General features: G+C 43.4%; 1 protein-coding gene across 1 annotated transcript in view; it reads right to left on the bottom strand.

The window, feature by feature from the left end:
* Positions 1–22800, bottom strand: part of PACS1 (phosphofurin acidic cluster sorting protein 1) — a 288112-nt gene that overhangs the window by 83877 nt on the left and 181435 nt on the right. The window contains exon 17 of the mRNA XM_040328826.1: positions 20859–20969. Coding sequence (XP_040184760.1) covers positions 20859–20969 — 111 coding nt within the window. The remainder of the gene's footprint in view (positions 1–20858; positions 20970–22800) is intronic.

Genomic DNA, 22800 nt, shown 5'->3' with positions numbered 1-22800 from the left:
CTCGCTTTGCTAGAGCATTGTGAAAAAACGATGGTGTGTAGGCAACTTCGCCTTTGAAAATTGAAGTTTCAAAAACGTCATTTTTTACTTCACAGAAAATGTCGTTTTTTTTCATCACATAAAGTGATGGTGTGTACGCGGCATAAGGTGCTAACACCACCAGCATGTTGGGGAAGGACCCAGATACTGACTCCAAATATTAATAATATTTACATAGTGTGTATGTATATAATGCACACCTGTCCCTACAAATAAACAGAAGCTCCTAGAGCCCTATTCAGAGCATCTCACCCACTTGCTGCGCTGCCCAGGGGTGCCCAGGGGACTCACCTCAGGAGGAGACTGCCCAGCGCTGCCGTCCGCTCTCAGCACACCGCGTGTGAGAGGAAAAGAACCGTGAGGTAACTACTCCAAGATGGACATCGAGCATTCAGAACGCGGCCACAGGAAAATGGCAGACCGCAATGTAAGCTGTGCCATAGCGCGGCTACGACAAAATGTCCGCCAATGGGAGTTTTCAGTGTAATTGAAAAACCTCCCAAAAAATGCTGCCAACACCGGCAAAATGCCGCGTTTAAACAGGAAAAGCCTCCTAGGGCTTTTTAACAGTGAAAAACCCCTCAGAGGAAAGCCCCATACAAAAAAAGAAAAAACACAGGCCAGGTAACAGTCCCCTCAGGAAGGCCCCCCCGGACAGTGGCAATGTTGGCAATGCAGCAAGGGAAAAGGAGCAGGGAAGGGAGAAGAGGACCCTCGAACCCCAGGAATGCCCAGCCGTACCAACCCACCGAATCGGGAGGGACTGTACTTAACCGTCCGAGCGAGGACTCGCTGACGCATTCCTGACAGAACTACAACCACAATGGAGGTAGCTGTCGGCCCGGTCCACTGAGTGACACAACACCACAGCGCAGTCATATGTGGACCTCGGAACAAAGCTCACCGGCCACCCCAGGAGTCATGGGGTATGACGTGGCAGACCCAGCCTCTTTGCAAAGGTGTGCCCACGCTTGCTGGTCGGACTGAGTAGACTACAAGGATCTATATTATCCAGTCTGTCTCTCAGCCGACAGTTGAAAGAAGATTTTTCAAGAAAAATTAAAATAAAATACAATTTCTCCTCAGGGCGCTGGGCCCAAAGGGAGCCATACGTCCTTCTCCTGGCTAGGCAGAACAAAACTGAGGCTGCATGCTGCAGGGAGGAGGGTTATGTCTGGAGGTACCGCTCCCTGGGCGGGGCAGTTCAACTCTGTTAATGTAACATGTATTTTATTATCTAACATGTTTCTGCCTAGTCCTCTCCTGTAAACAGGGAACATAACCCACTTGTCAAGATTTAAGGAGCTGTGTCCTTCCATGGATAAGAGAAATTGTGGGTTTTTTTCCCAACTTTTTACTCCTCTGTTTATAGCGCAAAAAATAAAAACCGCAGAGGTGATCAAATACCACCAAAAGAAAGCTATATTTGTGGGGGAAAAAAAATATTTGGGTACAGTGTTGCATGAATGCGCAATTGTCATTCAAAGTGCGACAGCACTGAAAACTTCAAAAAATTGGCCTGGGCAGGAAGTCGGTAAAAATGCTGTATTGAAGTGGTTAAAGGTATCACATTTGTTAACATTTCTTCCATTTATAGAAATCACAGAAACAAATCCCATTACTGTGTTTATCATCTGTCTGCTCTGTACAAGACAATTCCAATTTCTCCTATGCAAATTTCGCTACGTACAACACCACCACCAAATAACCACTTACGGACCGCCTGCCATCAATATACGTCGGTACTTTGAAGAGTACCGTTGTTATGGCAGCAGCTAGCTACCATAACCCTGGTATCCTCTTCATCGAGTTGTCCGCTTTTAGATAAAATTGGTCTCTGTGGCGGATTCGCCACAAGATCACTTTTATCGGCAGCGAGAGGGCCACGCTTCGGTGCCCTCCGTCACTTACCGGAGCCGTCAGTAGTGGCGAGTGAGTAACTTGTATAGTGCAACAAATGCAAACTTAATCGCCTCAAGGCGCTTGACATCCAGAGTCGTACCGGTCCTTCAGAAGAGGTGGGTCTTTAGTTTTTTCCTAAAGGCCTGATGGTTTTCCTCCAAGCGGATGGTAGTGGGTAGAGCATTCCAGAGCCGTGGTCCTTGGACCGAAAATCTGCGTTTTCCCTTCATTTTGTAGCGGGATTTAGGAATTTGGAGAAGGTTTTGGTTGGTTGACCGGAGCACGCACTTGGTGACGTAGGGTTTTATTTTCTCGATTAAGTATTGGGGAGCGTTCCCCTGTATACATTTGTGGGTGAGGCAGAGTGTCTTGAATGTCACCCGGTCCAGTACGGGCAGCCAGTGGAGGGACCTCAAGACCGGGGAGACAGATTCCCACGGCTTTTTACCTGTTACCGGTCAGGTGGAGGTGATCGGGTCCTCTCCCTGGCTTGGTATGGAGACGAGTGAGGGGAAGATGGCCCCCACCCGTCTCCGTACCATTGCAGGGCGGAAGCAACGTGAAAATGTCCCTTCCGCCCATAGCTCTTAAAGAGATTTTTATTTTTATTTTTTTAAATGACATTTCATTTAATTTTATTGCATTTTAGTGTAAATATGAGACCTGAGGTCTTTTTGACCCCTAGATCTGGCACTGAGGACATAAGCCCCTGAGGTGTAGGTTTGAATCTTCTGAGTCCATGACATAATTGGCTCCGCTTCCTTTAATAGAGAACAGGCTACGAGTCCCCCTTTGTCTTTTAACGTAGGAGACCGCTGTAGTGTAGACTAGCCTAAGAGCACTGGCGCTCCCTTCGTTATATGGTGAAAAGCCTGGAGGGTGCAGAAGGCTGCCTGTAATTTCTGAATGTTCAACACAATCTGTGACATTGACAGCCCCACCTGCCTTGAGCTACCCCCGACAGGCAGCAAGCTCCCTCATTCCGTATTGCTAGCATCAGGTACGATTGTGAACCAGGAAATGGGACAATGGAATTATCCATTAAAGCCACCAGGGAACTTGTTCTCATGACTGAGGTTATTTAGAGGACCTTAATTCTCCCACTGCTGGAGAAGCCCCTCCTGGAAGGGCCGCCTTCTCCAACTTCCACTTGACCCTCGGATCCGTAGACACCATAGTGCCAATCATTTTAGACACTGAAAGGAGGGAAGAAGACAGGGCCAGGAGTATTCTGTTCCAGAACATGAGGATCCGGAGTCAAGGCAATGGTTCCCTTGATTATATTGAACTGAGCCCAGTGGCACACAGGAGACAGTGGGCAGGTGACTCTCTTGCAGATTCAGCTGGCAGCCAAATTAAAGCATTAGAGCATTAAAAAGACCTGAGCTCTGTTTTGGGACAGTAGGAGAAGGACATCCATGTAACTATGTTTTGATGAAGACTAGAACAACCAATAAGATGCTGAAAACACATAGGGTGATGTTGAAAGTCCGAATGACTGGAGCTGTAGATGGTCTTGACCTACAGCAAATCGAAGGAACTTGCGGAAGTCTTCTACAATGGGCACATGAATGTAAGCATCTTCGGTCTATTGGAAACAAGCCAATTACCTGATTGGACCCCTATGAATCAGGGACAAAGTTTCCACCTTGAACTTCTCCTTTCCTGAAAATTCGCAAGTTCCAAAACCGGCCTCTACAGCCGTTTCTCTTCATGACCATAAAGATGGGCGAGTATCTGCCCTTGCATTTAGAGACTGACACGGCAGCACTTTGCGACACCAGTGACTTACGTAAAGCATTAGTATATGCTTCCTTTAACTCAGAGTGAGGTAAAATCTATTGAAATTAATCTGAGTTGAGGAGGACCTCTGATGGAGCATGCATGTCCCAAAAAGACAATTTCTACGTCTCAATAGTCTGAAGCCCAAACTTCGTAGATTCTTGGATACCCAAGTTCAAATTTTGAGCATACTTCTGAGGGGAAACCTGGTATACACACCAGCTCTTCCTAAAATCCTGACCTGGTCTGAAAAAAAAAATGCAACCCTCGCACGCTTCAAACTTTCTTGTCTAGACTGCCTTCCGGCCTATCAGGCGCAGGTCCTGAGGCAGGACCCCAACTTACCAACTGTGGCCCGGGCTGCAGTGCTATCCAGCTTGCCAAAGATGAAGCTACCTCAAAGGGAATGCTATATTATGCATGTTAGAGGCAGGATCAGCAAGCCAAGGCACTCAATTGCTGTAACTGACGGGAGAATAACCAGCGCCACTATGTGGATGATTTCAATTGGAGCCTCATTATGGAAACAGACACCAGCTCTGTTCCCTGAACTAAAGAGTTTCTGAAAACGCTCTTGAATACTGCGTCCACATTCTCCATCCTTTTCAACATGGCCACAAGAACCCAGCCTTTGAACCAGGCCTAAAAGATCAAGGTTTCCTGAACCTAAAACGGCAGGGCAAATACAGACTCGCACACTTTATGAAGGACAATCGATTAATGTCCAGAGAGGGGATTGAATACGAGTTTCCAGAGGAACTAGGCTCATTTAGGAGAATGCAGTTGAACGCTGTTCTTCGAACAATTTCAAAGCGTATGACAGAAGAAACAACCCTGTCTAAGTTTGAGAAGCTATGTTTAAAGGGAGAACCTATTAGACACTCCCTGTCTCTGTTGTATGCCCTACTAAATGAATTAAAAGCCCCACAAGTACTGGGCTTCATAAAGGCCTGGGAAAAAGACTTGGGGGTTATGTTCTCTGAGACGCAGAGTAGTAAGATATTTAGGTTCACACAAGGCTTTAACAACTAGATATCAAGATGGTAGTACTAAAACAAATTTTCCCACAGGTGTCGAATCTTTGTTGGAGGCATCAAGGAGCAGTGGGCACTCCGATACACATTTTTGGGAATGTCCAGGAGTAAAGGGTTTTTGGAAAATGGTTTCTGAAACGATCACAGAAATTACAGATGTGTCTCTGGGAGAGAATCCGGCTGCTTTTCTGCTATTTGATCTCCCTCTTTCAATAGAAAGATATAAAAAATCACTGGTAAAACATTTGCTCACGACAACGAAAGCATGCATCCCAGTTTTATGGAAAAGCACTGCTTCCCCAACTAGACTACAATGGCTCAGTAAGATATCAGAAAGCCAACAAACGGAAAACCTTACTATGGTTATGAGGGAACAGGAGGACAAGTACCGACAAATCTGGGCCCCTTACATTACATATAGGCAGTGGCTGGAATAGCGGGGGGGGGGGGGGGGCGGGGGAGGAGGAAATTGGTAGAGGTGGGTATGTTTTTTTTCCCCCCTTTGTAACGAGAGGGCCTGTGGGACCCAGAAGCTCCTACAAAGTATGAGCCAGGAAATAATGGACATAAGTTGGATTGCTTTAACATGGGTCTGTAATACACAATATATTCAAGAATGTCTGTAAGAACCATTTACAGGTTGTTGATTCTGAACTCTACAGGTTAATTGAAAGAGTGACTCATTCAATGTGGGAACACCGACTGTTAGGTGTTAATGTCGTCTGCTACTGTGATGTAAATGAATCTTAGTATGGCTCATAAGAACCTTTCATGGTGTTGTGCTAATGGACACTGTATTGTGTGAGGTTCTATTGATGATAAATGTGTATTGTGAGTTAACACAGTCTAAAGGTCAGATGTATGACTTATCAGCTGTAGTTAATTAGCTCATGTAAATTATGTCTACTAAAGGAATGTGTATTGTATAGCAGGTGTCTATCTTGAAAGGTCATATCTCAGGGCCACCTTGTCTGGGTAAATGATTAGTTAATTAGCTCATGTAAATTAATTAGATCAATTAGAGCTGGTGCCAGAAGGTCTACCAAAAAGATGTGTATTGAGCTCCTTGTGTCATGTGGTGGGTGGAGTGGAGTCATTGTTCATTTTTGGTTACTGACTGTATATAAAGAGCCCGATTTTCTCATTAAAGGGTCTATTCGTTTTGAACCAGAGAACAGAGCTGTGTGTCTCGTTTTTGGGGGAATCCATATGGGTTGTGTTCGCCGGATTGTGGAGTGTCGATAAGCTGTCTTGGGTTTGGAATGGAATATCTTAAACGGCATTAACCCCTGTCCCCTTTGGGGTTCCGTTACACCCTTTTTCCATCTCTTTCTATAGTCCTATTCTATGCCGAATTCTTGGGGCAAGCTTTTGAAGGGAGGTGGGATAACCAGGGGGGGTCCCAGGTTAATAAAAATGAAACAAAGATAAAAGTATTGAAAGTAAAAGGGATACAATTACCGGATATGGTTACAACTGTGGGGAAAGAAGAAGTAGGGAGGAGGAATGTTGATGACCATTTGTATACATATGTTTTCCTTATTATTGCCTCAGTAGTTGTGATCCTGATGGTTTGTTCAGAGTAAGCAATGTAAATAAAGAGAAGATGTTACGAGTAAAATAATAGAATCATTATATAGCGGTACTATATGAAATGTTGTTCTATTATCTTTGTAAAAGTAAAGATTTAAAAATAAAGAATTTCCAAGAAAAAAAAAAAAAACATGTTTGCTCAGAAGGCAGGTATATGCTCCACTCATCCAAAATTATGTCCCCTAGTTCCATTAGGAATGGGGAAAACAGAACACTCTCAGGCTACGTCTCCACTATTGTGACAGCCATGTCTTGGTATTTTTACAAAGAAAAACTGTGTAAAAATAAAAAAAGTTAAACAAATAATAATAATAAAAAAAATTAAAGCGCCGCGTCCCGCCAAGCTTGCGCACAGAAGTGAATGCAAATGTAAGTTGCACCCGCACATGAAAACTGTGTTCAAACCACACATGAGAGGTATCAGCGCAATATTTAGAGCGAGAGCAATAATTCACCTCCTCTAACTCAAAACTGGTAATCTGTAGACATTTTTAAACGTCGCCTATGGAGATTTTTTTAAGGGTATAGGTTTGTCGCTATTCCACGAGCGGGTGCAATTTTGAAACACGACATGATAAAGATCAATTTACTTCAAGTCAAAATGTGTATTTTTTTTTCCCCCAAACAATTGCACTTGTTAGACCACTGCACAAATACGGTGTGAAAGTATTGCGACGACCACCATTTTATTCTCTAGGGGGTCTGGAAAAAATATATATAATGTTTGGTGATCCAAGTAATTTTCTAGCAAATAAAACGGATTTTAACTTGTAAACACATAGTCTGTGGAGTGGTTAAACATCTACTGAGCTGGCAAGAACTTGTTCTTGATGGAATCTATTTCACATTGACACAACTGAAGAAATCTTTCTGTATGTGAAAGTGAAATCTCTTTTCCTTCAAACCTAAAGAGTGTCCCCTTGTTCTCTGTAATGACCTGAAAGTGAATAATTAAAGCGGGAGTTCACCCATTTAAAAAAAAAAAAAAAATCTCCCCTTAGCTTCCTGCTCGTTCGGTCTAGGGGAATCGGCTATTTATATTAAAATATGAGCAGTACTTACCCGTTTTCGAGCTGCATCTTCTTCCGTCGCTTCCGGGTATGGGTCTTCGGGAGCGGGCGTTCCTTCTTGATTGACATTCTTCCGAGAGGCTTCCGACGGTCGCATCCATCGCGTCACTCGTAGCCGAAAGAAGCCGAACGTCGGTGCGGCTCTATACTGCGCCTGCGCACCGACGTTCGGCTTCTTTCGGAAAATCGTGATGCGATGGATGCGACCGTCGGAAGCCTCTCGGAAACCTGTCAATCAAGAAGGAACGCCCATTCCCGAAGCCCATACCCGGAAGCGACGGAGAGGATGCGTCTCGTAAACGGGTAAGTACTGCACATATTTTAAAATAAATAGCCGATTCCCCTAGTAATAACGAGCAGGAATCTAAGGGGGAAAAGTGCCCTCTAAGGGTGAACCCCCGCTTTAAGCTCCTCCATGCCTCGTATCAGCTTGGTTGCCCTTCTCTAAGCTTTCTCCAGTTCTCCAATATCCTTTTTGTGAACGGGTGCCTAAAACTAAACCACATAATCCAGTTGAGGTCTTACCAAATATTTGCACAGGGGCAAAATTATGTGTCCCTGAAGTTTATACCTCTATTAAATACAAGAAAGTAATCTGCCAACTATAGAAATTGGACATTGCATGATATTGGTAAATCTATGATACACAGAACACCCAGGTCCTTCACTACCATTTACTCCCCCAATTATTCTCCTTCTGGAATATTTTAAGAATGCAGTGTATAGCCTCCAGGAGTATAACTTTACATTTTTCAACATTAAAAACTTAAATTTGCTACATAATTACCCAAATTAAATAGTGGACTAGGTTTAGCTTGCAAATCAGAGACATCCTGTAAAAGACATTATTTCTCTGCACACCTTGTGGTCATCTTTAAACACTAAAATGATGCTTTTAATACCAAACTCTACTTTGCACACAAAAGAAATAAGCATGTCTATTTGCAAGCATTTTGCATGAAACTGGTATTATGTATATAGGAGCTAGGGGTAAGAAATCTACCACCACCGCATGTAGCACTGAATTTAGGTACTTTATAATCTCCTCATTCCCTACAGCTGCTAGAGCAGGTAGATTCACTCCTGAGTCAGGTAGAGAAGGCAGCAATGGAGCCGGGTGCTTTTGAGCTCTGGACAGGGATGGATGGCAATATTAAGGTTACTGGTTGTCTGAACATCTGAGAATAAGGCTTCCCTTACTCCAGCGCTAGGCTGAAAATCCACCACACTATGGAGTGTCTGTCGTTGTGGATCAGACTCATAGGGTGGTCAAAGCACTGCATCTGTTTATCTCACGCTGACAGAATGTTGACTTGTGAAACAGGCCGTATGACAGCCTTGAAGCAGGCCACCAACACATCCAATACCCTCATTTACCCAGCCGACTGAATTTCTGATTCACATTAAACCCGGACACTGACCGTAGGGTAAAAAAGGGCCAGGAGAGGGAGCTACGGGACAACACGGAGTGACAGGTATTGTTTGGTAGAGGTAAACAGGGGACTAATGGACTGAGCGGCCCTCTGACAAGTAGTTGGCTTGGGTAAAATTTTGAAGTATACTGTCAGTACAGGCAGCTGTCTGCTATAGTGCATTATTACATCACTAAACTGAGCCGACCACGTACACCCCCCCCCCCCCGAGAAGTACCCAGTAATAGGGGGAACAAAAAAACAAAAGAAAAGAAAAAAAAAAATATATATATATATATATATATATATAAATAGGAGGTCGGCCTGGAAACCCCATCTATACTGTGTGCCCAAAGGATCCACCTTGCCGAGCCGTATCTTCCTTTCCTGATTAAAGGGAAACCAACTGAGCTCTTCCCTGTAATATCAGCACTCATAATAAAAATCACCCTAAGTAAATAACCCGGGGATATTCCGAAAACTCGGGACTTTATATATTATTGTATATTACTATATATATTACTACATAAACAGAAAGGGGGAGGAGCTCAACTCCACTGAGACTGCCCAGCGTCAAGGAGGGGAGAGACAGTCGGGTGGATCGCAGAAAGGGGGTCGAGGTGTTAGGAGAGGAGGCAGGGGAAGGTCAAGCTGGGGAAGAGAATCAGAAGAAGGGAGAACAATAACATGAACAGAATGACAAGTAGGTCTACAAAGGGGGGACCCCCGACAACCCCAAGTAACACAACTACAACAAGTTCTATCAGACCATTTATGACTAAAGGAGACAGCCCACGAACACAGGGCGCGCAGGGAACAACAAAGCAACAACAAGTAAACAAAGACAAGAAGCTGGATAATAAGAAACCCCAGGGGGGAAATAACAGTGAAACATCTATGGAGTCTAGAGAAGGCGGCACTACAGAGCGCGGACCCGAAAGTAGTAGGATCGAGGAACAACGCATAGACTTGCAGTCTCCATCAAAAGGAGAAATGGCAGAGATGCTGCTAAAACTGGAAATAGTGATCAAGAGTGAAATAAAGGGTGAAATACAGAATTTGCGGACAGATTTGGGTCATCTGCTCTCCAGAATTGAAACAATAGAAGAACGAACAGAGAAGCAAGAACAAGAAGTAAAAGCATTAAAGGACCAAATAGACCAGACACAATTACAACAGAGACTTATCCTCTATAAATTAGAAGACCAGGAAAATAGAAATCGGAGACAAAATTTGAGGATAAGGTCAATACCAGAGGAGAGGGGAGAAGACCTCAGGAAAATAATGCAGAAGATATTCAACCCCCTGTTGGAAAGACCTGTAGATGACCCAATAAGGATCGAAAGAGTACACAGAGTAGGGAACCCGCAAAGAGTGAGCTTGGAGCGAATAAGAGACGTTATAATTAGGTTTACGACTATAGGAGGACGAAGAAAAAGTTTGGAAGAAACTAAGGGGACAATCCCCGATAGTTTTTGAAGGGACAGAGATCCAGATATTTACTGATCTATCACCAGAGACCCTGGCAAGGAGACGAGTGTTAAAACCATTGCTAAAACGGATGATAGACCTGAATATCAAATATAATTGGGGGTTCCCGGCATGTCTAATCGGGACAAAAGACGGGAGATCTGCAACACTGAGATTCCCGGAAGACCTGGAAGAGTTCTGCAAAAAATTAGATATTCAGATACCTGACCTGCCCGGATGGGGATAGAGAAGTAGGGGATAAGGAGGAAAAGAAGAGCTATTTTTTGATACATAGATATTTTTTTTCTTTTTTTTTCTCTGTGTTTTTTGGTGGTAGGGGATTTGCCCACCCCCCCCCCCCCCCCCCCTCCAGTCCTATGATTGGACCGGATGGCTCAGAGGTCATTAATTGGCCTAAAGGAGAAATAGGGGGAGGGGCGTAGGGAGGGGGGAGGGGGGGGGAAGTTAGGGCCTATCTCACCGAAATAATCAGAAAAAAGAAAAAGGGAAAAATCAAAGATGCCACAAATTAAATGTCTATCATACAATGTGAAAGGTCTTAACAGCCCAACTAAGAGACACAAGGTGCTTAAGGAATTGAAAAAATATAAAGCAGACATCGCCTTCCTACAGGAAACCCATATTACACTAGGATCGAATGTCAGACTATATGCCCCAGACTTCCCTATCTGGTATTATGGAGACACTATTTCCAAAAGAGCCAGAGGGATTGCAATTGGAATCTCAAAAAGGGCGCGGTTTGAATTAACTGATAGACTGACAGATCCGGAGGGGAGATTCCTCTTCTTAAGGGGGAAATTGGAAGGAAGGGAGTGTACTCTAGTAAATGTGTATGCCCCAAACGCCCTACCGATAAAATTCCTTTTTGGAAATATTAGGGAAACTAACAGACTTCAGGAGGGGGAGAATAATCATGGGTGGAGATTTCAATCTATGCATGGACCCAAAAATAGATAAGACGTCCCAGACACCGGGTGTACAGAGTGTACAGTTAAGAAAGCTAAGGGATACTCTATACAGGAGCCAACTGATTGATGCCTGGAGAGTCTTTAACCCAGACCAACGTGACTATACATTTTATTCCCCGGTGCATGGGACCTATTCAAGGATCGACCACATACTGGTGGACCATAGGACCTTAGATATAGTGGGAGAGACGAAAATAGAAACCATGACGATTTCCAACCATGCCCCGGTTAGTATTACAATAGACATCCCAGGAAACCAGAGACCTTATCAAAACTGGAGGATAAACGAACATCTGCTGATAGACGAGACCAGTTTAACAAGGGTTAAAAAGGAGCTGGAAGAGTATTTCAGGTTAAACGAGTCTGATGAAGTTTCAGTAGCAACATTATGGGACGCACACAAGGCAGTGATAAGAGGGACCCTGATCTCGGAGGGTGCAAGGGAAAAAAAAGAAAAAAGTAGTAAAAAAGAAAAATTGATAGAAGAGATCTTCCTGCTAGAACAAGAACATAAGAAAATGGGAAAGCAACGAGACCTTTATTTGAACTTGGTCTATAAACGAAAACGAACTAAAAGAACTTATGGACCAAGAAACCAGAAGGGAATTCAATCTAATAGCTAGGGAAAGATATATGTGGGGGAACAAAACAAATAAACATCTAGCAAGAATGGTGCAGAAAAAGAAATCAAAAAATTATATAGACAAAATTAAAAACGAAAAAGGAGAGATGATGCATACAACAAAAGATATAGCAGAAACCTTCAGAGTATACTATGAGAAACTTTATTCGGTGGAACAAAAGAACGGGCAGAAAGGGGAAAAAATAAATAAAATCGCGAATTTTCTGAAGGAAGCAGGGCTGCCAAAAATAAGTAGAAGTGATGCATCAGTGTTGGATAGACCAATATCGGAAAAGGAGATCAATCTAGCCCTAGCTGGCTCAGCCTCAGGTAAAAGTCCAGGCCCTGACGGCTACACCATATTATATTACAAAAAATGCAGGGAGATCCTTCTACCAAAACTATGCCAATATTTTAATGGATTGGGAAAAGATTTTGATTTAAGCAGAGAGGCCTCAGAGGCAATCATTACGGTCATCCCTAAGGAGGGTAAGGACAGGGGGGACTGCTCAGGGTATCGACCAATATCTTTGTTAAATACAGATATTAAACTGTTCGCAAAGGTTTTGGCCGAGAGAGTCAAACAAGAAATGACAAGGCTGGTACATCCAGATCAGACAGGGTTCATCCAGGGAAGAGAGGGGAGGGACAATGGAGTGAGAGCACTACAGATAATTCAAAAAATGAAAGCGACTGAGTCCCCGGGTCTACTCCTGTCGATAGATGCAGAAAAGGCATTTGACAGGGTGGACTGGGGACTCATGTTACGCACCTTGGAAGAAATGGGATTCGGGCAAAGGATGATGGAGTGGATAGCGACTCTCTATCAGGAACCCAGGGCAAAAATAAAAATAAATGGTAGTCTCTCCCAAGCACTGACAATGAAAAATGGAACAAGGCAGGGGTGTCCCCTGTCACCACTCCTGTTCGTGCTCTCCTTGGAACCACTGCTGGCCAGGATACGTAAGTGCCCTGACATAAGAGGAGTTAAAATAGGGGAGGACGAACACAAACACTCTGCGTTTGCAGATGATGTCCTCTTCTATTTGACAAATCCCAAAACCTCAATTCCAAAGTTATAAGACCTATGTAAAATCAATGTAGCTAAAACCGAGACCCTGAGCATCAATATAAACAGACGAGACGAGAGGGACCTTAGATTGGAGTACCGATTTTCTTGGGTAAAAGAACTTAAGTATCTCTGTATTTTCCTAGCAAAATCAATTAAAAAAATGTATGCGATAAATTTCATCCCCTTGCTAAATGAAATCAGGAAAGAAATAGGAAGCATAAAAAATAGACCAATATCTTGGATAGGACGAATAAACTTTTGTAAAATGGTAATATTACCAAAAATCACCTATAAGTTTCAGATGATACCTATAAGTTTGCCTGGAACACTCTTCTCAGCTCTTAAAAAACAGATTATGAACTATATCTGGAGAAATAAGAAACATAGAATTTCTCTCCAGACTCTAAGACAACCGAAAAATAAGGGGGGATTAGCAGTAACGGACATTAAAACATACTACGACGCAGTGGTGTTGTCGAGGGTGGTGGAGTGGGCCAGAGCCAGCAAAGAAAAAAGGTGGGTCAATATTGAAAACAAACTGTCGAAGGCAAGGTTGGATAAGATTATATGGAACCCACCCCAATATAGGGCACTCGATAAGAACACACATGAGATAACAAAAAACGCACTAAAAATTTGGGACACCACATATAAAAAAATAGAAAAGGAATATAATTCACCTTTATTAGCATTAAAAAACAATGATTACTTTGCACCTGGTAAAACACAGATTGGAGGAAATTGGATAAAAAAGGACACTATGCAATTAAGAGATATAATTAAAGATGGGCACTTAGTAACACTACAAGAATTAAAGGGGGAAAAAAAACACATAGAAATTAACGAATGGAGGTACCATCAGCTAGACCATTTTATCCAAAAATTGCCGCATCCATTGAGGTCAGGGGAGCAGTTGTCCGAACTGGAAAAATTATGTATAACTCAGAGGGTCAAGGGAACTATCTCAAAACTATACAAGATCCTGCTAAAAATGGATGAGCGGATTGTTCCTCCATTCGTTAAAAAATGGGAGAGGGAACTTGGGTCACAACGGGATAGGGGCACAATACAGAAAATGCTGACACTGGTACACTCCGCGGCGGTTGACAGTCGCACAGCAGAGATGAGCAATAAATGCATGACTGGGTGGTACATGACCCCGGACAAACTATCTAAATTTAATGACGGACAAACGGGAGACTGTTGGAGGGGATGTGGGCTCCCGGGAACCATGGCCCACCTGTGGTGGAGGTGCCCTAAAGTCGAGGAATTCTGGAAAAAAATCCTGGGGTGTATAGAAGAGATTACAAAAGGGAAAATTGAGTCGGACCCTTGGGTGGTACTGTTCCATGGGGGAGAGGAAGGGATTAAAAAATATAGGAAAACCCTAGTCCCACACTTACTTAACGCAGCCAAGAGGTTAATACCAAGAAAATGGCAGGAGATAGATTGTCCCTCAATTTGGGAATGGATTGACTCAGTGGAAGAGACCTATAGAATGGAAGAATTGAGAGAAGGACTGGAGGGCAATAATATAGCACAAGTTAAGAAGTGGGATAATTGGAGGGCCTTTAACCACTTGGTAACCGCCCCATAGACAATATACGTCTACAGGGCGGGTGGTTAACTCTAGGAGGGCGTCAATGTACGTCCTCCCAGAGTCTCTCTCCCGCGCGTCCCCTAGGGCGCGCACACGGGAACATCCGTGACCGCCGGGTCCAGAGGACCCGGCCGATCACGAATCACGGTAAACGGCCGCTGATAGCGGCCGTTTACCACGTGATCGCTCCGTCCAATGACGGAGCGATCACATGTAAACAAACCGGCGTCTTTTGATGACGCCGGTTCCTCCCTCCTCTCTCTGTACCGAGCGGTACAGTGTGAGAGGGGGGAGCGCGGGTGTCAGCAGCGCTGTGGATGGATCTGTGACTATTGCAGTCACAGATCCATCCATCCCTGCTCAGCCATCCCTGAAACCCCCTACAATACTCTGCAATACCCCCCTACAATACTCTGCAATACCCCCCCCTGCGCAATACTCTGCCTACCCCCGGCAATACTCTGCATACCCCCTGCGCAATACTCTGCATACCCCCCTGCGCAATACTCTGCATACCACCCCCCCTGCGAAATACTCTGCATACCCCCCCCTGCGAAATACTCTGCATACCCCCCACCCTGCGCAATACTCTGCATACCCCCCACCCTGCGCAATACTCTGCATACCCCCCTGCGCAATACTCTGCATACCCCCCTGCGCAATACTCTGCATACCCCCCTGCGCAATACTCTGCATACCCCCCTGCGCAATACTCTGCATACCCCCCTGCGCAATACTCTGCATACCCCCCTGCGCAATACTCTGCATACCCCCCTGCGCAATACTCTGCATACCACCCCCTGCGCAATACTCTGCATACCACCCCCTGCGCAATACTCTGCATACCACCCCCTGCGCAATACTCTGCATACCACCCCCTGCGCAATACTCTGCATTACTCCCCGGCAATACTCTGCATTACTCCCCGGCAATACTCTGCATTACTCCCCGGCAATACTCTGCATTACTCCCCGGCAATACTCTGCATTACTCCCCGGCAATACTCTGCATTACTCCCCGGCAATACTCTGCATTACTCCCCGGCAATACTCTGCATTACTCCCCGGCAATACTCTGCATTACTCCCCGGCAATACTCTGCAATACCCCCGCACCAATACTCTGCAATACCCCCGCACCAATACTCTGCAATACCCCCGCACCAATACTCTGCAATACCCCCGCACCAATACTCTGCAATACCCCCGCACCAATACTCTGCAATACCCCCGCACCAATACTCTGCAATACCCCCGCACCAATACTCTGCAATACCCCCGCACCAATACTCTGCAATACCCCGGCTAATACTCTGCAATACCCCGGCTAATACTCTGCAGTACCCAGAAAATACTCTGGGAAAAAAATGCGTTTTAACCACTTCCCGCCCACCGGCCGTCATGACGTCCTTGACTTTGTGCAGGGATATCTGAATGATGCCTGCAGCTACAGGCATCATTCAGATATCATTTTTTTTCATCCGGCGATTCTCTACACCATAAGAACAATCATGTCGGCTGTTCCACCTCTTGATTGTTCTTACGGGAGGCGAAAGGGGACGTCTCCCCTCCCTTCTCCCTCCGGTGCCTCTTCTGACTCACCGCTACGATCGAAACCAGGATCGTTTTATATTTTTTTTTTTTTTTTCAGGCTTCCCAGCCTAGAGGTGAGATGTGGGGTCTTATTGACCCCACATCTCACTGTAAAGAGGACCTGTCATGCTATATTCCTATTACAAGGGATGTTTACATTCCTTGTAATAGGAATAAAAGTGATCAAAACATTTATTTTTGGGGAAAAACGTATCAAACTAAAATAAATAAAGTGAAATGAACAATAAAATTTTTTTTTTTTTTTTTTAAGCGCCCCTGTTCCTGCGTGCTCGTATACAGAAGCGACCACACACGTAAGTCCCGCCCACATATGAAAACGGTGTTCAAACCACACATGTGAGGTATCGCTGCGAACGTTGGAGCAAGAGCAATACTTTTGGCCCTAGAGCTCTTCTCCAACTAAAAAGATGTAACCAGTAAAAATATTTAAAGCGTCGCCTATGGGGATTTTTAAGTAGCGAAGTTTGGCGCCATTCCACAAGCGTGTGCAATTTTGAAGGGTGACATGTTGGGTATCTATTGACTCGGCGTAACTTCATCTTTCATATTATGCAAAAACATTGGGCTAACTTTAATGTTTTTTTTTTTTTTTAAAAGCACAAAATTGTTTTATTTCCAAAAAAACACATTCGAACAATTGCTGCGAAAATAACGTGCGCGATAAAAAGTTGCAATGACCGCCATTGTATTCTCTAGTGTTTTTCCTTAAAAAGCATATATAATGTTTTGGGGTTCTATGTAATTTTCTAGCAAATAAATGATGATTTTTCCATGTAGGAGAGGAATGTCAGAATTGGTCTGGGTGTTCCAGAACGCCTGATGGTGCTCCCTGCATGTCGGGCCTCTGTATGTGGCCACGCTGTGTAAAAGTCTCACACATTTGGTATCGGCATACTCGGGAGGAATAGCAGAATGTGTTTTGGGGTGTAATTAGTGTTATGCATATGCTGTGTGTGAGAAATAACCGGCGAATATGAACATTTTGTGAAAAAAAAAAAATAAAAAAAAAAATAAATCTTGATTTTGCAAAGAACTGTGGGAAAAAATTACAACTTCTAAAAACTCACCATGCCTCTTTCTAAATACCTTGGAATGTCTTCTTTCCAAAAAGGGGTCATTTGGGGGGTATTTGTACTTTTCTGGCATGTTAGGGTCTCAAGAAATGAGAGAGGCTGTCAGTACATCAGATGTGATCAAATTAATCAATTTTCAGTAATTGGTACCATAGCTTGTAGACCTTATAACTTTCACCCAGACTAAATAATAACCCAATTTTTTTTTTTTTTACCAAAGATATGTAGCAGTATACATTTTAGGCCAAATTTATGAAAAAAAAATTACTTTTTTGCAAAATGTTATAATAGAAATGAAGAAAAATTCATTTTTTTTTACAAAATTTTCTTTCTTTTTTCATTTATAGCGGAAAAAATAAAAACCGCAGAGGTGATCAAATACCACCAAAAGAAAGCTCTATTTGTGGGAAAAAAAGGACAAAAATTTCATTTGGTTACAGTGTTGTATGACTGAGTTATTGTCATTCAAAATGTGAGAGCAGCGAAAGCTGAAAATTGGTCTGGTTATTAAGGGTGTTTAAGTGCCCAGTTGTCAAGTGGTTAAGAGATCTTGGAGCTACGCTGAAAAACTCAGGGAGGAGAGCTAATGATAACTCAAAAAAAAAAAAAAAAAGAGAAGAAGTAATTAGGTGGCATCTGAGATTATTTGAGGTGAGATAGGGGGAGGGTGGGGGAGGGAGGGGAGGGAGAGTGGGAGGGAGAGTGGGAGGGAGAGAGAAGGATAAGGGGGAAAAAATTGGCGAATTACATATTATTTATAAATCAAATAATTAACGATTAACATATTTAAAAAATATATATATATATATATATATATATATATATATATATATATATATATATATTTGAAAGAGAAAAGCAATCAAAGAAAAAGAAACACACTAATGATGCGAAACCAAAATTAGAGACGCTAAGGGCTGGCAAACAGAACATGAGCGTACAAACGCATACTCTATGAGGTTGGAGTCTGAAGTGTATATAAAAAAATAAATAAAAAAAAATCATAGCTTCCCCTGGGCCCAAGTGCCTGAGCAAGAGAGAGAAGGAACCAGCTGAGATTCGATCCATGTATGGGCAACCAGCCTGCTGGATTTTACATGATTATTGCTAGCAGCTGCTAGAACCGCTAGCAATAATCACTGTGTTCTCCCGACAGGGGTGGCTTTCCAACCAACCTGTGGTTGCAGGAAAGAAATTCATTCCATCTATGGCCAGCCTTCGCTTGGAAGCGTTTGGACACTACCTCTGAAGCAGTATAGAGATAGGGGAAATGTCTCAATGCCAAGCACCTGCAAACTGCAGTAACATTACTATATTGTGCCTGCCGGGGGAATACCAGATGGTCCAAAGTCCGGACTGGAAGAGAAAGGGGCAGAGTGGTTGGCAGCTCCCACAAACCTCAAAAGGTGATTCAGAGAATAAAAGGGCATCCAGGTCCTAAATGTGTAAAGGGCTTTCACCCTGGGGGTTTCAAGAGCAGGGCTGTGCCACAGACAGACGACCTGTTAAGCACCCTGCGGATAATGCCATGTATTGAACTACATGCCAAGTGGAGTGCATATAGCAGGAATCTGCATATAGCAAAAACCAGAATATGGCGGCAGCAACCAACCAATCCAGAAGCTGCTGAATGAGCTGCAGTGGCTTTGGTGCAGCAGGAATCATTTGGTGGAATATCATCATTGAGAGAGAGCGACACACACACACACACACACACACACACACACACAAACCTTCATAGCAAACTCCCTTTAGAGAGAAGAGGTCCACCCAGCTAAAGACACTAGCAAAAAATTTGAGGCTAGCTTTAAGTGTGAAGAGATATATAGGCCAGTGTCCAATTACTTGAAAGTAGCGGCATATAACTCAGTTGTGAGGATCAAAGAACCTGTGTGCTGTGCTGCACAACTAGGAAAAACTACTTGTGTGTTAGCTTGTACATCACATAGTAACAGTGGCACTTTGTTTAGACCATCATACAAGAGCACTTTGTTGTACTTTAACCGCTTCCGGACCGTCAACCGCAGATTTACTGCAGCAGGGTGGCCTGGCTGCAGGAAACAACGTACCTATATGTTGTTTCCTCCTCAGGATCTGAGGCACGTGTGCGCGATGCCGGCGACCACTCCCGCTGTGATTGGAACCGCCGATCGTTCACTGGAAAGGCAGAACGTCAGAGATCTTATGTTCCTACTAATCAGGAACACAGATCTTTCTTCCTCCAGTTAAACCATTTCCAACACGGTTAGAAATCACTCCCAAAGAGCACACTTAATCCTTTGATTGTCCCTGATGTCAACCCCTTCCCTGCCAGTGTAATTTATACATTGCATTTTTTTAGCACCAATTACTGTATTGTGTCGGTGGTCCGCCGCAATCCTGCTAAAAATCTCTGATCGTCACCATTACTAGTAAAAAATAAAAATTGGCATAAAAATATCACTTAGTTTGTAGACGTGATAACTTTTGCGCAAACCAATCAATATACGCTTATTGGGATTTTTTTTACCAAAAATATGTAGCAGAATACATATTGCCATTAATTGATGAAGACATTTTTTTATTGTATGTGTTTTATAGCACATCTATTTCAAAATAGACTTGTTTTGTTGATAGCACAAAACATAAAAACCGCAGAGGTGATCAAATACCACCAAAATAAAGCTCTATTTGTGGGAAAAAAGGGACATAAATGTTGTTTGGGTACAGCGTGGCATGAACGTTCAATTGCCAGTTAAAGAAACGCAGTGTCGTATCGCAAAATATGGCCTGGTCATTTAGGGGGTGAAACCTTCCGGGCTGAGGTGGTTAACTGAGAACACAGAGACAGTCCTGCCTCTTTAATGTGCTTACAATCTAATGCCTCCGATCCAGGCTTACACACTAGTACACTTTTTGGATTGGCAAGGGAAACCATAAAATCTAGTGGCAGTATATACACAAGTATAGGGATCATGAAAAATTCCTAGGAGTTAAGTGAACCCAGAGCTACAAGGTGCGATAACTCCTAGACATTGAACATTGTTTTTGTGATATGTTTAATAAAATGTAAGGTTTTGATGTAGTGGTGCCTAAAAAGGAATCTGTAAAAATTAAGGTCTATAGCAGTTTCCTGTTGATCTAGAAGGATATACATGCCTCCTGCATGTATCCTCACCTGTCAAATGTCTCCCCTCTGTCTGTTATAAGAACTGAAAAACTGCAGATTCTGTGGGTGGCTTTGTTGTCTGGAGCTCTGTGGGTGTGCATTTCTTACACTAAACTCTGCTATGATCACGAACATCCAGTCAAAATCCAAAAAAGTAACCACATGACTTCAGAAAAGGAGTGGGAGTGGGAATTACAAAAATAATGCCCGTCTCCAGGCTAGTGCATGAGATATGTAAATAACCTGTCATTCACAGCCAGGGGGAGGAACGGACAAAAGTTTTCTCCTGTTTGTCCGTTTATTTCATTGAAAAAATAAGAGGATTGTTTAGAGCTGGATTAACTCTTTGTGACAAGACTGAGCACAGATGATTGGAAATCTTGTACTCTACATTGTGACAGCAAGAAGAAGAAGAAGAAGAAAAAAAAAAGGCACCTTACCTATAGCTGGAGGTTCAGATTTGTTGAACAGCTCCCTCCAAGCAGCATCGAAAAACAGAGAAGCATAACGAGAATCCAGGGAAGAAAGATATTTACAAACAGGATGTGATCCTACAATAAAAAAAAGAGTAAATAAGACATTAACTTACGCATAACATTTTTCATATTAAAAATCGCATCTTACAACAATTTTCTCAAATATGCATTTTCTCAAAGTTGTGATTCTGGAGTATTCCTATGCAGCACTGAGTGCACACACTAGCCAATTCAGAACTATGTAAATGGTTATAAGACTGGTACATTCCATGTTGGCACTGAAGCATGATGCAGGGTAATGTGTGGAAACGTGGTGATAAAAGTAATGTGCTTTTCTACTTACCTTTTAAAATCCCTTTCTTGGAGTACATCATAGGTCACAGGGGAGTTGATTATTTTGGGTATGCGCCATCTACTGGGGCGTTAACACTAGGAAATAAAGCTTGAGACTGCCCAGTACAGCTCCTCTAACTCCCAGCATTACCTCAGATTTTTTCAGAAAGCAATACCGGAGTGAAATCAGACGGAAGGCACGCATGTCTTGTACCTTGTACTCCAAAAAAAATGGGGGGGGGGGGGATTTTTGAATGTTGATGTTGAAAAGTTCATCAAGCACCAACACTTCTGGTAGACTCAAAAGAAGAAAACAGAGGGCGCCTCCTGGTTAGACGTTTATGAAGCTTTAATTATACACAGATAACAGTGTAGACTTACATGTAAAGATAAAATCTAGTAGGAGATTCAATCAATTGATGCTGGGGGGGATGAGACGTCTTGCCGGGCTAGTTGTTAAGCTGATACGTGCTCCTCGGGTGAAACTCCTATATCGGACCGTCCATTGCAGGAAGAACCAGCTGGTACGGAGGACTAGTGGAAACGAGGCCCGGAGCGCAGCGTGAGCCGCGGTGACGTCACTAATATGCGACGATGTTTCGAAGCAGGAGCTTTCCAATGACTAAGCGCGCTCCTTTCTCAAGCCTCAAAGCTTCATAAACGTCTAACCAGGAGGCGCCCTCTGTTTTCTTCTTTTGTGTACATGTTTGGAGTCCCTGCTCTGGTCATCCCTGCTTCTGGAAGGCTTGCCCCTGGACAGCGTTTTTGGGACAATCAGCTCATCACAGAACCACTGTTAAGTGTCTCTCCCTTCATCATTTTCCTCATCACTCATCATTCCCAGGTCTTATTTAATTTCTTTTATTTTTATCTCATTTTTTATTTTCATTGTAACAATGACTCACAATCTATACAGCGGACTTTTTCCACCAATGTGTTACCATATTGTAGCGCCACAACTCCCATTTTTTTACTTCTGGTAGACAGGCCTTTACAAGAAATGGAGGAATCCGATCTTTTAGGTCAAATGCCTGAGTGATGACTTGTCAAAGCCATCTAGCAATTATGGATCTAGGTGCAGCCTGACCCTTTCGGGAACTTTCACGCGACACAGATTCACGAATCAGTGCTGTGAGGAAGATTGCACAGCCCTAACCACACCCAAGCAGTAAAAAGCGATATCCTTAGGATATTTTGGAGCTAGACAAAGGAAGGCAACACTTTGTCCTGATTCAAATAATAACTGGATCATACTACCCGTGGGAGGGTTTGAACACTGGCAACCAAAAGAGCCATCGATGGTAAGTCAGAGGCTGAACAGATGAGTCTTAAAAATACCTGTCTCCAGCACCCCAGCGCTTAGGTGCTCTGTGAAAAAGTGTGTCTCTCTCCATCACACTTCCAAACAACTCAACTTTGGTTTCATCTGTCCACAGAATATTTTGCCAGTACTGCTGTGGAACATCCAAATGCTCTTGTGCAAACTGTAAACATGCAGCAATGTTTTTTTTGGACAGCAGTGGCGTCCTCTGTGGTATCCTCCCATGAAATCCATTCTTGTTTACCATTTTAC

Source organism: Rana temporaria, chromosome 11 (genome assembly GCF_905171775.1).
Source record: "Rana temporaria chromosome 11, aRanTem1.1, whole genome shotgun sequence".
Classification (NCBI taxonomy): Eukaryota; Metazoa; Chordata; class Amphibia; order Anura; family Ranidae; genus Rana; species Rana temporaria.
This window is presented reverse-complemented; position numbering and strand designations above follow the sequence as displayed.